Genomic DNA, 15767 nt, shown 5'->3' with positions numbered 1-15767 from the left:
GACTATCGCAGGAGTTTAGTCCAATTTCCACATGAAATTCTTGAATTCTTCTGAATTCTGATGGAGAAATGTGGTCTAGGTAAGTGTGTGGCTACGTGAGCACAGCTGGCTGGGAAAAGGTATTGAAAGGGCAGTTTCCCATGCTCAGTCCTCAGACAGGGTCTGGTCTTGTTTTAGGGGTAGTCAGTACTTTCATCACTGATCTTCACCTGCAGCACCAGTCTGCAAGAATGGTTTTCTTGAGAAAGTGAAGAAACCTGAAATAAACCTGTTGATAAGAACAAATATAAGACTTCTGTGAGCTGGGGAAAATCAACATTGCAGTCACTGGCTGAGAAATAAGTAAAGTTGCTCTGTGGGAAAGTAGCTGGAGGTGACAGTGGGTCCTGGAGGGAGCGTGAGACAGCAGCAGCCCAAGTGAGAAGAGCAAAATCAGACCATGACATATGAACAAGGTGTTTGTAAGATGCCTGATGTGATCCTGCTGCATTTAAAGAGTGTCAGACTCAGCACTGAATCCCACTTGGGGCTCAGCGTTTCAAGTTGCTGTTCTTGGAGAAAGCCCAGGGACGAACAAGATCAGAAATTCAGAGAACATGACATACTGGAGAAGGCTGAAGGGTAGCTTAGTATCACAACACAAAGACTACAGAGAAATAAGATAAAAGTCTTTAAATGCATAAAGCCCTGCTACAAAGTATGAGATAATGGGCTATTCTGTGTTTTCAGGTGGGTAGAAGAAGAAGCCATAGACTCACCCTGCAATGATTGTGGTAAAAGGGATTAAAACTTGTTTTTCCTGGGAGCCGTCGTCACCACTAGAGGCTTCTTTTAGGAAAAGTTTAGACAAAAGCTCCACCAGGAAGGGTTTGATTTGTTTGGGGGCAGGCAGACAGGCTAGGTGACCTTTCAAGGGCCTTCCAGGCTTATTTTTTATAATTTTGTGAATACAGATACTAAAAAGAGGGAAGATCATTTTGCCTGTGGCCAGTCTATTCAGGACTGGTCCTTGCCAGGTGTGTTTTGCTTCAGCTGTGAATGTTGCCATTAGCTTTTTTTTTTTTTTTTTTTCTGTATTTACTCCTAACCATTTTTTTCCCTATCCAAATTTTCTCCTGTTTCTGTACATCACTCTGATTCTTTTTTCCCTGGAATGGCCATATGCCTTGTGTGGTGCCCCAAAGCCCTGTGCAGAGACCGTATCTTCCCCACCCAATGTGCCATGTGTCTAATACACAGTGTCCAGAAGCATCCTGGGGCAGAGCCCAGGTCTCTCATGAATTTGTCTGCTGACAGACTCCTGGTGCTCCAAGCTCGTGCCTCACTCCTGGTTTCAGTCCTGTCGCAAGGCCCCTGCGGGTCGGCCGTGGGCTGGGTGTTTTTCTGTTTCTAAAACAGGAGTAACAACTGTCATCCCTCTCCATCTGTGGGTTTGCAGATGTCAACTGTCCAGTGTTTACACTGAGTTTGTGCAATGGGAATTTTTCTATGTGTATTAGTAACACAATGTATTTTTACTCACGATGTTTAAGATCAGAGTTAGTCATTAGATCACCTATGCTGATCTCCCCGACTGCCTCGTCTTGTTACTCTTTCTGGATCCAAATAACCTGGGGTTTCACTAATGCACAAGAGCATCTGGTCTGGAGGCACGAGGGAGTTCATAGTTTGGTCTTATTTAATCACTGACGGTTAATCCACCATCTAATCAGCATTGCTCAGTAAATATATGTCGTATTTCTTATGCAGGGTTGTCTGGCTTTTAATTTCCAGCCATTGATTCTTGTTCTGCCTTTTTTGGCTGGAATAAAAAGATGTTAGCACATGGTATTTTCTTACTATGAGAGTACTTGTGCATAGCAGTCAAATTTCTTGAGCTTTTTTAAGAAGAAAACAGGTTGAGCTTGATTCTGTCACTGTGGGGTGCGTTCTCCTGCAATTGTGTCTTTTCTGTGCCTGTTTTCTCCACTCTCTCTCATTTCACAGAATAATTTTGGCCTCAGGAACTCTGGCAGTACAGCCCACTGGTTGGGCCTCAATCCACTGCATTTTGGAAACGTCTGAAAATGGAAATTCCATCACTTCACTCAGTTTTCAAGCCACCTTGTGTCTTCCCCTTTCTAGCCCATACCTCTGTCTGCAAGGATGCTGTGGGAAATATGGGAGGGGTGTGAATCACATTTACATCTCTCACTTCATCTGGATCTTTTTAAAGTGGGGCACCAGGCTAGTCACAGCATCTCAGGGTTAGCATCCCATCCTCTGCTGAACAGAGTACTGCCTCACAACTCCCATTTGCTGCACTCCCAGCTCTGGTACCCAGAACTGCATTTATCATGTGGTCCCAGCATTGAGCTCACATCCAGTTGCTCACCCTCAGGACCCCAAACCACCCCCTGTCAGAGCCAGAGTCTTCTGTTAGCCCCAGGCACCCAGAGGGATAGCCCGCTTTCTTTGCCAACACATCCAACTTGGCATTTGGCTCAGTCAAAACCCACAACCAGGTGCTTCATCTATTCCATGACTTGTAGGGCTGCAGCCAAGGTTGGGGGCAGCAAACTGGTGCCAACTCTGAGCTGGCCTGTGCCTGCACTGGGTACCTGGAGACCAGTGCTGATACCATTAGCAGCAGCATCTCCCTGTTGAGAACAACTTCTGGAGACCAGTCAGGGTGTAGGTAGTGGGTGGGCAATCAGTATTAATTAAGACAAATACTTAACCAGAATATTGTTAAGTACCTCACAGATACCCAAGGGTCTGACACTTCACTGCACCCTCTTTCCTTGAAGCCATTGCTTTTGGTCCTGTGGGCAATTTGAGATGCTGCTTGAGATACAGTCAAAGCTCTTTGCTCCCCATTTTCAAGCAGGATTTCCTCAGAAGATCCTAGGAAGAAGCTATGGACTAATAATACCTTCACCATATATGGTGCATTTAATCCTCGGTGTGCGAGCGTGCGTTGCCCTGCCTGCCGCATGCAGCCGGCGAGCGCATTATCCAACCCAGCACCACTGGGTGCTGCAGAGACCTGAGGCTCGAGTACAGCAGCAGGTACATTCTGGCCAGGCTTCTGCTTTTCCTTCCGTGCAATGTCTGCACTGGATGAGTTTGGCCTGTGCAGTGCAGATGACTGGTGGTGCTTACGTGTGCTTCTGGAGTAGCATTTCAAAGGGCTGGTTGCAAGGAGGTGCATGCACATTTCCTGTATATCTGGCCAAAAACCTGATACCTCAGAGCACCGGGGAGCCCTACAGTCCTGCAGAACATGCCATTTTGATGTTCAAAAAAGACAGAGCTTTGTCTAAACCTGGGGAACATCATGGAAGGTGTCAGCATTATTTTCCAGCTCCTGGATTTGCTTGATTCTGTTTCTCATTCTGCCACTCCATGACAGTCCAGCTGGCTTGTTCCTGCACTTGCACAGGTCCCAACCCTCTGAGATGTCATGGTGAGATGTGCCTCATTTGGGCTGGGGACTCAGGTTTAGTCTTGCTCTCTCCTGGCAGCTCAGAGGTGGCCAAAGTGTGAGTATCTGCTGCAGTACTGGTGTGACAAGTGACAGGCTGGGGGAGTGTAGGTGTCCAGCTGCAGAGGTCAGGTATGTTCCCAGGTGTCAGCCATGCCATCAGGGGCATCTTTTATACAGGTCAGCCTCCTTAAACCTGCCCAAACATGCCAAAGACTCTAATGGCCAGGCAGGAGGACAGACCCGGTGCTTCCAGGTCTCCTCTCATGACATCCGCTGAGTCCCCTTCCCGCACTAATCTTGTCCTTCTATCCAAAACAATTATGGAGGGCTTGTTGTTTTTGGCACAGCCCTTTATTTACAAATCCCATCCTGCTTATAGCTCATGGTTTCATTATCCTCTAGATGTTTACAGAGCTCCTTTTCTTAATATTTGTGCCATTATTTTACTAGGGATCCGGGTGAGGCTTTCCAGACAGTGATTGTCTGGCTCATCCTCTCCCCCACCAGCTCTTTCTGCAGAAATGCACATCTCCCCACTCTCCCTGCCAGCCCAGGGCACACAGAGGGACAGGGATGGGCAGGACTGCGGGTAGTAGAAGAGGGTTGCCCTGTTCTGAGGTTGCAGGGAGGGATGTGCAGAGGGAGCAGCTGCCCTGCCCACTGCCCACAGGCCCTTGTTGCTGCACCTGGATCTCTGATCTCCTCTTGAAACTTTGTGCTACTAATGAGCACCTCCCAGCCCCTGGTCCCCCTGCACCCTTGCACTCCCTTTTCCCAGGCTCAGGGCACAGGTGCACATTCTGGGCTGGGGCACTATCCCCTCTGCAGGCTTTCAGCTGGCTGGGGACTGCGTCCTGGGAAGGCAGACAGTGGCAAACCTGTCGCTGGGATTTTGGGGTCATTAGCATGGTGCAGACGTGGGTCGGCGGCTTACGCTGTGCACGGCTCTGATGCTGGTCCCTGCCCCTGGGCTGTCTGTCACAGGGGCTTGTTTAACCTTCTTTGCAACAATATCACAGTCTTTAATCTGTTTATCCTCATAACCCTGCTATGAGGTGAAGGATAGTTATCCTCATTTCAGAGGTAGGGAACCGAAGGGATTCTTTTCAAATGTAGATCAGTGTGTAATGATGCAGAGATAAAGATTTTAAAAACATGCCTGAGACAACAGGCGTATGGTGTGTAACTGAGCTGTGTTTCTGCAAATCCCATTAAGTGCCGCTGCCCTTTTCAGCTGATGCTCTCTTGGGGCAGACCTGACATGGGGAAATGCCAGGCAGGCTCCAGCCTCCTGGTCCATGGGTGGGACCCAGGCAGGGCAGGGGGGGAGAGCTGAGCTCATGCCTGCTGTTCAGTACCCTGGGTGTGCTCTGGGTGTGTGGGGCTCCTGGCACTCACACCTGTTGTATCCGTGAGTGTGTAAGACCCTCGGCTGTGTTTGGGAATGAACCTCAAAGCCTGTTTGTACTGCAAATGTGCAGATAAAAGTGTGAGGTAGGAAATACAAAGGGGTGCTTGTACAGCATCCCTCTGGCTGTGCAGCGCAGCAGGGCCAAGGTGCTGAACGAGGAACAAGCAACGACAGCAAGCTCTTTGCTCTCACTGCTCAGACAAATGGTATGGACAGTAGATTTGGTTTAAAACCCCAAGCTGTGCTTTCTGTGCCTGTGATCCTGCAAGATCCCGGCTGCTGCGGGGGCCTTTCCCAGTGGCTGGCCAGTGGGGTTGGGTGCAGGTCTCAGGGCTGCTCCTGGGCAATTGTTGCTGTGTTTGTGGGAATGCGGCAGCTCATGCAGCGAGGAGGTCAGTGCCTTTGTCTTGCTGCGAGGAGTTTATCTCTGCGGATCTTGCCTGCTTTCCTGGGTCAGGCTTTACCTCCGCTGTTATCAGCAAATGCAGGAACAGCCCCTTCCAGAGCCGGGCTGCATAGGAACCTCTCGACCCCCTTGCCGGGGCAGGCAGCACTTTCACATCTCTCCCACGCTAATGGGCACCCAGCAGGCCGGCGATGGCATGAGATGTGCCATGCCCCGTGGTTGCTGTTCCTCCTTCACCGCTCTGCCAGCGCCATTGCCGGGCACGCCGGCGGTGTGGGACGCAGGCAGCAGTGAAGGAGGAGGCAGCAGAGCTGGCAGGGCCCTCTCTGGTCTCACCTTCCACTGGGCTCTTCACCACAAACACGGGACAAATCCCCAGTGGCAGCACTGATTCCCCCTTCTCTGCTGGCCTGCCCTGTCCCAGTGCACCCTCCCCTTCTCAGCAGCTCTGTCCGGACCCCTCCAGCTGTCTCCACAAACCCAAACCATTAGCATTTCCTGTTCAAACATTTCCAATAAATAAATGGAGACATCATGCCACAAGCCCGCAAGTGACCCAGAGGCGGGTCCAAGGCCGGGATGGACACGACCACCCAGCGCCCGACCCCCTGGCTGGGCGCCAGCCCTGCCTTTGTTTGAATTCCCGGGTGAGTAAGCGCTTGGCTGACGCCAGCTGAAACGCTGTAAGAAATTATTTTTTATATTAAATAAATTGTTTTCAGTAAATCTGCTCCTACACCAAGGCCCAGAAGCTACCCGCAGCACTGGGCTCCCTGCAAGAGAGCTGGACTCCCTTTTCTTGGCCTTGTCCTGGCTGTACTGGGGGACACACCCTGTGCAGAGGGGTCCAGCTGGGACCAGCTGTGCTGCAGTTGCCTCAGCCCCATAGGCACAGCTCCCACAGCTGCCCAGCAGCCTGAGTACACCATGGCAGAGCAGCTCCCTGCAACACGTCCGGTGTCTCTGTCCCAACACTTGAACCAGGCTCACTGGTGAGCTGGCAGAGGCTCAGCCAGGAGGTTTGCTGCCTTTGGGAATGGCACCTCTCTCCCTGTGTCAGATGTCCCAAAACACATTTCCTTGGCTGTGCAGAAGTCCACGCCTTGACATAGAAATGCCTGTCCTTTTCCCCACTGGTCTTCCACACCCTTGGGAAACCACCCTCAATGCACCAGGGTACCAGGTGTCAGTGCCTGAGCAGGTCACAGTCCATGAGTCAGTCCCCTGACATCTGCCAGCAGGTGCTGATGCAAAAGGAAAAATGAAGGGAAGCTCCTGAGTGCCTGTTGGAAGGAGTAGGCATAGAATAGGCAAGCATGGCCATAAGTGGTCCATAAGCTGAGCTAGGATTCCTGGGACCGCAGAACTAATGTGAAACTGAAATGCAGTGAAGGCACATTTTAAATGAGTTGTTTCATGGAGAAACAATACAATCTTTTCTGATTTTGATTTATTTCCTTATAGAGCTTCTGCTTTGCTCAAGTGAATCTCCTGTTTCTCCTACCTACAGCAGATGAGAGAGGAGATGGGATGATGTGTCAGGAGGCAGAGGGCTGCCACGGGCACAGTGCCCAGGCAAAGAGCCTCTGAGCACCCAGCTGTTGATCTGCAGCTCAGCAGAGCGGGAAACGATTTTTTTTTTTGTGCCAGTGGGTGAAAGCCCTGGCACTCCCTATCTGTGTGTGCAGTGGGGCTGGCAAGGCAGGAGGACAGGAGGTAGACGCTGCAAGGTAGCATGGCCAGGAGCTCAGACTCAGGGCTGTGTGTGGGGTCTGGGCTGCTGTCAGCACCCTGGTGCAGTGGGAAGGCAGTGGCAGGGCCCCGTCCCACCCCTGACAGTGCCCCTAGCAGGACCTGCAACCCCAGCTGCCACCAGGGCCCGATGCCATCAGCACTCACAGGCGCTGACAGATGGACCCACGGACCCAGCAAGGGGCTGGCGGGGGCCGGAAACTCCTGATCCCTTTTTATCTGCCCCGCAGCCTGCTCTCTCATCTCCCTGTCATGCTCTGTCTCGCCTGGTATCTCACGCTCCTATTCCTGTGCCTGCCGGCTGCTGGGGTCAGCCCAGCCTCACAGCACCCTGCAGCCAGGCACGGTGTGACGTTCTGGACCACCCTCCCCTAGGACCTGCTGGGCATGGCCCTGCAAGCAGCACCAGCTCTGAGCGAGGGAAGGACCACAGATGCCCCCATCCTGTGTCTGCATGCTGAGCATCAGCCTCAGCGGCAGGCAGATGCCTGGGACAGAGCTCTGTGGCTGCTGTGCATTGCAGGTTGGAGTGGAAGGGAAGGATCAGGCCCAACTCAGCATCATTTTATGCTCTGAGGTCAAGGAGCCTTGCTGCTGTCTTCCTCAAATGTATCACCTGTTCCTGGGCCAGGGTGCAGTTGGGTACCAGCTCAAAACTAATCACGAGCGTTTCATTTGGCTCCCATGACATCCCCAATCCTCACTGCTCCATTGCAAACCCACTGTCCCAGCTGGGCAGGGTGGCAGTGGAGGGGTCAGGATCCACAGTTAATGTAGCTGCCCCTAAATGCATCGCCAGAGATCAGCTAATCTGATAATTACAGCAACAAAAGCCATTTAGACAAACCATGACCTGACCTCCAGGGCTTGGAATGAAAACATTTTACCCTCCTCTGTCTGGATCCTGCACTGAGAAAACATCTGTATTTGGAGGATGTTGGGAAAACAGCCCCCACACGGCACCCGCTGGGGATAGCCTCAGCTCTGCTCAGTGCCACACACTGCACCCAGCCTCAGACTGGGGTGGGCAGGCTGCTAAACCCTTGCTGTGATGCCAAGATTGACAGTGTCCCAGTACTGGGCAGGGCATTCTGGAGAGGATGAGGCAGAGGCCAGAGGGCTGTGAGGGTGAATCTTGCTGGGAGTGAATGAGATGAAGCTCACCCTCATAAAAAGGGCTTTTTACCAAGACCACGTGAGACTTGATAGCGTAGGGTGGCCATCACCTGGTCCCCAGTGGTCCCTGTATCCCTGCAGCAGGCTGAGCTCTGCAGGAGCCAGGCTGGCTGCTGAGACCCCTGCCTCCGGCTCCCAGGAGGAGCTGAGTGCGGGGGGCCCCGTCTGCATGCGGCACGGCCGTGCGTGCCCGGGGGCTCCTTCGCTCTGTGTAAGGTGTGCAAGCTTTCCCACTGAGTGGCAGGTCATTGCTGGCTGTCAGTCCAAGGCAGGAGATGAAGGGAGGGATGCCTCAGGGCTGGCTCCCATGTTCCTCCTGCTTTTACATACGTGTTGGTGGCACCCTTTGTGTAGGCTGAGGAGATGAAAGCTCAGGGCCAGAGGGATCTTGCTAACGCAAAGCCACCCAGCTCGGGGGCCCGACAGCCTGCTGCTTTGTCTCTTATTGTCTCATTCTTGCATCTCTTCCCAGCAGAGTCCCACTCTGTGCTGTCAAGGGCACGGGACACCGGCTGAGCCAGAGGCAGCAAGCGCACTGGCAGGTAACTCCTGCTGGGTCAGAGACCCCAGCCTCGCAGGCACAGGCAGCAGCACAGACAGTTTGCACCAGACTGGCAGCACTGGCTTCACACTGCCCAGGAGCTCCTGAGGAAGGGGGAAAAAACGGTGCTGATTTTGGGAAACTGCATTTTTTCCTGCAACGAGCACTGCTCAGCCTGCTCTGGCAGTCCCAGGCAGCAGTTTGGTGCAGCCAGCTTGGCAGGCAGCATCCCTGTGCCTTTGTGATTTCCCTGTTCTGCACTGGGAAAGCACTTGGCCATGTCCCCAAGTATCCCAGTGCTCTTTGGAAAGTGGTAGGATTAGAAACCAGTAAGTGCAGTGAGAGCCTGATAGTCTGGGGACTCCCTAGCACTACTGTCTGCTCCAGAAATAGGAGGCTCTAAGCAGCCTCTGTCTGTTTTTCCCATTGCAGCATTCCACTTGTGCAATGCTTTACTCTTGGTGAACAGAAAACATGACTCACCCTGCAGTGGGCTACCCCCAGATCCCTCTGATGCCCTTGTTTTCATCAGCCACTTCCTTACCCAGCACTGCATTATCTCTCATTTAGTAGAATCCACTGAATTTGAGAAACCCAAGAGTTCTTCATCCAGTTGGGATTAGAGATATGATTAGGGCTATACTTAAGGGTAGGGTTAGGGTTAAGGTTTGGATGCCCTGACAGCAGCTTGGCCAGGTCGGATGTTTACAGAGGTTCACAGCTATTGCAGAAAGCAGATCTGATGCTTTTTTTGGGTTTCCATGCAGCTTTTTCTCAAGGCCTGAATGAAATTTTGTCCAAGTTGGACTAAAAACACCACCAGGGCCAAAGCTTTGGTCTAGCACTGCTGTCTTGTTCCTCTGCCTTTCCCATTATTTTTTTCTCTGAAGGCAGAAGTGCTGGCATGCTGCTGTGCCGACAGACAGCTCTGTTGTTTCCCCACTCTCATGCTAAGCAGAAAGTGCACTGGGCAGTTCTTCCAGGTGTTGCCCGAAGCCAGGGAAGGCAAGGGCTGTGCCCCTGGGCTCCCTCCTGGGCAGCCAGGCTGTGGAGCCACCTTGGGCATGGGAGGGGGGCAAGGAGCCAAACTGGTTTTCAGAGGGATCTTGGCTGGGTTAACAAAGGGAATGTATAACACCGGTTGTCTGCAAAAGCATTTGGGGATAGCATGGCCTTTCCCGTCCTGTACCCTCGTGTTTTATATCATGAAGGGAGGTGTGTGTGGTGTGTGGCAGGCTGTCGGGGCTGTTATTCGCGACGTCTTTCCCGCTTCCCCCAAAGCCTTTCCCAGATGTAGCAGGGTTGCGGGCGGATTCTCACAAACTTCAAAAGCCGCTTGAGATAGGTGGCAGGTTCCTAACGCAGCCGGCCAAGCACCGGGAGGCACCGACCCCTCTCGCCGGGAAGGCGTGGGGATGTTCGAGCAGCCCCAGGCCGGGCCGGAGCCGTGGGTGCCGCTCCCCGCGGGGGTTGCGGGATGGGGCAGAGGGATGGGCAGCGGGATGGGGCAGCGGGATGGGCAGCGGGATGGGGCAGAGGGATGGGCAGCGGGATGGGCAGAGGGATGGGGCAGCGGGATGGGGCAGCGGGATGGGCAGCGGGATGGGCAGAGGGATGGGGCAGAGGGATGGGGCAGCGGGATGGGGCAGCGGGATGGGGCAGAGGGATGGGGCAGAGGGATGGGGCAGCGGGATGGGGCAGAGGGATGGGGCAGCGGGATGGGGCAGAGGGATGGGGCAGCGGGATGGGGCAGAGGGATGGGGCAGCGGGATGGGGCAGCGGGATGGGCAGCGGGATGGGGCAGCGGGATGGGCAGCGGGATCGGCAGCGGGATGGGCAGCGGGATCAGCGGGCCGGCTCTGCCCCCTGCCGGCACCGCCCGGCACCGCCGCGCCCAGGAGCGCCGGGGGTCCCCGCGGGGCTGGAGGGCGGCCCGCAAGAGCCAGAGGGCCGGGGGCATCGTGGGAAGCGCTGTGCCCGCCCGAAGGGCGTGAAGTTTGTCAGCGAGGCGCTGCGAGATAGACCCCATGGATCGGTGCCAGGTCCCGAGCTAACCAGTGTTAACCTCACAGGCGACCCTGGGGGTTTCCCCGGGGCTGGGAGGTTCTCGGGGGTCAGCCGACAGCTTCTGACCTGCAGGTGGCTGTGAATCAGGGAAGCGCCTTCGGAAACACCCACCGTCCTCACAGCGGTCCCCATCCCTCCCCCGCGTCACCGCAGCCTTGGGATCCCCCCGCCCCCCGGGCACCGCGCCCGGGCCCGCCACACCTGGGCACGGCCCCCGACACCTCCCGCACCCACCGAGCCTTGCACCATCCTGCACCCCGGGCACAGCCCCCTGGGCACAGCACCCCGGGGCTGCGTTCACCCCGGCTTTGCGCTCCAGGGTTGATCTGCAGCCCCGGGTGCCCAATGGGGACTGTGCCGTGACCCCGAGCAGCGCACCCTCGAGCACCGCACCCCCGAGCACCGTCACCCCGAGCACTGCCGCAGCGCAGCGCTGCCTTGGGCACGGCATCCCCCGCAGCACCCCGTACCGCACGGGGCATTGCACCGGGCGCCTCACCCCTCCGCCGGAGGCGGCTCTGCACGCCGGGCCGCGGCGGCGGGACCGGCTCCCCTCAGAGCGGAGCGGCGGCCTGGGGGCACGGCACCCATGGGCGGTGCCTGCGTCGTGCGTCACCGGGCGCGCTCCTCGCCGCCATTGGCCGCCCGCGCGGCGCCCGGGGCAAGGCGGGACAGCCGTTGGCTGGCGGCGGGGGCGGGGCCGAGCGCGGAGCGCTGATTGGTCACAGCCAGCGGCGGTCCCCGCCCCGCCGGTGAAGGTGAGCGTCTCCTCCAGCGCCGCGCGCCGCCCGTACCGAACCGAACCGGAGCGGAGCGCAGTGGCTGCGCCGCCATGGCCGCCTCCATCTTCGCCGCCGTCCCTGCCGCCCCGCCTGTCGCCGTCTTCAAGCTCACGGCGGATTTCCGGGAGGACAGCGACTCGCGGAAGGTCAACCTCGGCGTGGGCGGTGAGTCCGTGGCTTCGCCCCGCTCGGCGGGGCCGTTCCCCGCGGGCCGGGCCGGTCGGTGCCCTTGCGGCGGCTCCCGCACCTGCTGCCGTGGCCGGACGGCGGCGGCGGCGGGCCCCGAGCCCCAAAGGTCACCGGGCCGCGGCGATCGCCCGGCCGGACGCGGGGGGTGGGCGGGCAGCGAGGTCCGGCGGGCGTCAAGGTCGTGGGGCAGCCCGGGGCCGGCCGGGCCGCCGTCCTCGGTGTCCCGGGCCAGCGTCCCCACGGTGCAGTAAGGACGGCTCTCCCTTTACTGCAGCCTACCGCACGGACGAGGGGCAGCCATGGGTCTTGCCGGTGGTGAAGAAAGTGGAGCAGATGATCGCCAACGACAACAGCCTGAACCACGAGTATCTGCCCATCCTGGGCCTGCCCGAGTTCCGGGCCAACGCCTCCCGGATCGCCCTGGGTGATGACAGCCCCGCCATCAAGGAGAAACGGGTATGTGGTGGACGGGGAGCACCGGGGTCCCTGGGGTGTCTCTACAGCAGACTGAGTAGAAGAGCACAAATGCCTAGAGATCCAGCATTATAGCAGAATTTGGGGGTTTCTTGGACATGGTCTTTCTTGGTTGTAGCTTACTCAGTGAACCCATGCACTTGGAACTGTTTGTGCTAGTTGTGGTTTTGGGGAAAAACTGAACGTGGCTTGTGATTGGACTGTGTGTTTTCCGTCATCTTTTAATAGTTTCCCCACAGGAAACCGAAGTCAGATAATATACCACCTTTCCTGAAATAAACTACTAGCTGAGAATCTGTTCCGTGCCAAAATATAGCAGGAATGGTTGGAGTCTATTTATAATGGCAGAAGTTGTCAGATGGGCCTGAGCACTGAAGACAGTTGAAGACCATGGGAAGGGGATGGCATTTTGACGGAGCTGACCCCAGGGGACATGTGTGGGACCTTGTGTCACTCTTGCAAGCACCTGTGCTTTCTGTGCACTGACAGCAGTGCTGCCCTGGGTGGACAGTGCTGGCAAGTGTCTGTGTTGCAGGTCGGAGGCGTGCAGTCCCTGGGCGGGACAGGTGCACTGCGGATCGGTGCGGAGTTCCTGAGGCGCTGGTACAATGGCAACAACAACACGGCCACCCCTGTCTACGTCTCTGCTCCATCCTGGGGTGAGTGCTGCTCTCAGGGAGCCCTGTGGGCCAGCGAGTGAGGGAGGCACAGCCCCTCTCCCAGCAGGGGCCTGGGCACTTCTCGTGTGTGTAATGGGAGATGCTGGGGCTGGACAAGGCAGCTTGCTGGAGGTAGGGTGTACTTTTCTGAGAAGTTATTTCTTTCCTCAGAGAACCACAATTCTGTGTTTATGGATGCTGGCTTCAAAGATATTAGAACCTACCACTATTGGGATGCTGCCAAGAGGGGTCTGGATCTCCAGGGGCTGCTGAATGATATGGAGGTGAGTAAAACTCTCATGGGATGGGCTGCGCTTGGTGCTGTACTTTCAGTATCTGCAGCTGGCTGGGCTCTGGTGTGCTGTGCTGGGAAGTGGATTCACTGCAAAAGAGGCTGTTGTTGCCCAGAGTAGCTCCAGGCCTCTCCCTGTGCTGCGGGTGCCTAGTCTCATCCATGTGTGTATGTGACCAAGATTTGTTCTCTCCTCAGCAAGCCCCGGAGTTCTCCATTTTCATCCTCCATGCCTGTGCACACAACCCAACAGGCACAGACCCTACTCCTGAGCAGTGGAAGCAGATTGCTGCTATCATGAAGGTATGGGCAGCTGCTGGGCATTGGGCTTTGCGGGAATGGCATGAGATGTGGCAGAAGCTGAAAGAGTCTCACAAGGCAGATGTTGAAGGGAGAGGTGGACAAAAGAATGTTGGTTGTCTGTGCTCAGAGGAGACATGTGCTGTAGTTCTTTTTGTGCCTCCAAGTTCTTGTTTTCACATTCTGTGGAATGGGCTGTACTGAGGTTTCTCCTGCTGGAAAGATTATCCACAGGCAGGTGTTGGATAGTAGCATATGGAGTGATGCACTTCTTTTGTCCTCAAATGCAGTTTTGTCCTGCATTGACTTTTATTGACCACTTTAGTCTTTCTATTTTTTTACCCCAGTAGAAAGAAAGTATTTCAGTCTGGTGCTGCTGGACCATGTTTCCTTTGAATTCACACAGAAACTCAATGGTCGTTTTTCCCTCCTACGGGTACTGTGGGGGGTAAAAGAGAGATTGTGGGGAGGGGGTTTCCCTCTAACACTGTTCCTCCTTGCAGCGCCGGAGCCTGTTTCCATTCTTCGACTCTGCGTACCAAGGGTTTGCCTCTGGCAGCCTGGACAAGGATGCCTGGGCTGTGCGATTCTTTGTCTCCGAGGGCTTTGAGCTCTTCTGTGCACAGTCGTTTTCCAAGAACTTTGGGCTCTACAGTGAGTGTCTGGCAGTAAGCTGGCCCAATAGCATCATACCCAGACAGATGGGGCTGGCATGCTGAGGGATGGGGAATTCTCTGCTTGCCATGACATGTGGAACCGATGGCTCACATCTCTTGGCTTGTCCACAGATGAACGGGTGGGGAACCTGACCGTGGTGGGGAAGGATGCAGACAATGTGCAGCGTGTGCTATCCCAGATGGAGAAGATCGTGCGCACCACTTGGTCCAACCCTCCCTCCCAGGGAGCGCGCATTGTGGCAACTACACTTTCTTCCCCGCAGCTCTTTGATGAGTGGTACGTGTTGCCAGAGCCGGTGGGAGAGGGTGAGGAAGGGAAGCTGTCTCTTTGAGAGTCAGGCTTGGCCTGATGGCTTCAAACCAAACGTGTGCCCATCCTCATGCTCTGCTTCCCGCCTGCTGCAGGAAGGGCAATGTGAAGACAATGGCAGATCGGGTCTTGCTGATGCGGTCAGAGCTCCGGTCTCGGCTGGAGGCCCTTGGGACTCCAGGCACCTGGAACCACATCACAGAGCAGATTGGCATGTTCAGCTTCACAGGGTTGAACCGTAAGTATCAAGTGGTCTGTAGAAGGGAGGATTGCGTGGGGACAGTTTTGCTGTGGGTGAACTGGGCTGAAGCAGTCCAAGCGGGAATCTCTCTGTCTCGCTGGAGTTTTTGCATCTGTGGCTGGGGAGGGATGAAACATCACACAGTATTTTAGTGGCCAGTGCTTGAACTCTTCTGCTTGTTGTGAAAGATTCAAGCATCCCTGCCTAGTTCTTTGGGCTTTTCTGAGCTGTGTGTCACTGCTCTGACCTGCTGTCCAATTGTTTCCCCAGCTAAGCAGGTGGAGTACCTGGTCAAGGAAAAACACATCTACCTGATGGCTAGTGGGCGCATCAACATGTGTGGTCTAACTACCAAGAACCTGGACTATGTGGCCAAGTCCATCCATGAAGCTGTCACAAAAATCCAATGAAGCATATGAACAACCAAACTTACATAAAGTCACCAAAGCTATAGTGTGTAGTCCATGTCTATCTCTGCTCATGGCTTGCCTTTTCCCACACCTCTTGGGGTTTAATAAAGATGGGAGCAGTAGCTCAATCAGGGATAATCACCGTCTGACATTTTTAAAGTGACTCTTGCAATGTGGTAAGCCAGTGCCCCCAGGAGGTCAGGCAGCATGAGCCACCTTGGCTCTTGTTTCACAACAGCAACCTGGTCTCCAGGCCCTTAGAGCTGCATCTTTATCACGTTTGAATCAACTCCATGTAACTGATCATTTTGATCATGGCGAAAGTCTGGTGCCAGTGCAATGCACTGTGGGATAACAGCACTGTGGTTGAGATCTCACATGGCTTGTGAACTAATGTCACTCAGTAGTATTTTGGAGAGGGATAAAGCTGTTGTTAGCTTCCGCCCTCCACCCGTCCCACCCCTTCCCAGTTTCTGAGCCTTATACGAGCAAATATTTGTAATTGTGATAATTGCTTCTTTGTGTTGCTGACATGAAATTAAACCTTCGTCTCTGTATGCTACCCCTGCCTTTTGTGATTACGTGTCTTCAGACCATATGGACCTCTCCCC

General features: G+C 55.0%; 1 protein-coding gene across 1 annotated transcript; it reads left to right on the top strand.

Moving 5' to 3' along the window:
* The first annotated feature begins 11455 nt into the window (after positions 1–11455).
* Positions 11456–15718, top strand: GOT1 (glutamic-oxaloacetic transaminase 1). The gene is made up of 9 exons (XM_086899059.1): positions 11456–11769; positions 12068–12249; positions 12803–12926; positions 13098–13210; positions 13417–13521; positions 14022–14172; positions 14307–14472; positions 14601–14743; positions 15017–15718. Exons 1-9 carry the CDS (start codon positions 11655–11657, stop codon positions 15154–15156), a joined length of 1239 nt encoding a protein of 412 aa, XP_086755185.1. The 5' UTR covers positions 11456–11654; the 3' UTR covers positions 15157–15718.
* Positions 15719–15767: the final 49 nt, after the last annotated feature.

Source organism: Cyanistes caeruleus, chromosome 8 (assembly GCF_971803275.1).
Source record: "Cyanistes caeruleus chromosome 8, bCyaCae1.hap1.1, whole genome shotgun sequence".
NCBI lineage: Eukaryota > Metazoa > Chordata > Aves > Passeriformes > Paridae > Cyanistes > Cyanistes caeruleus.
Note: the sequence above shows the minus strand (reverse complement) of the source record. Positions and strands in the feature narration are given on the sequence as shown.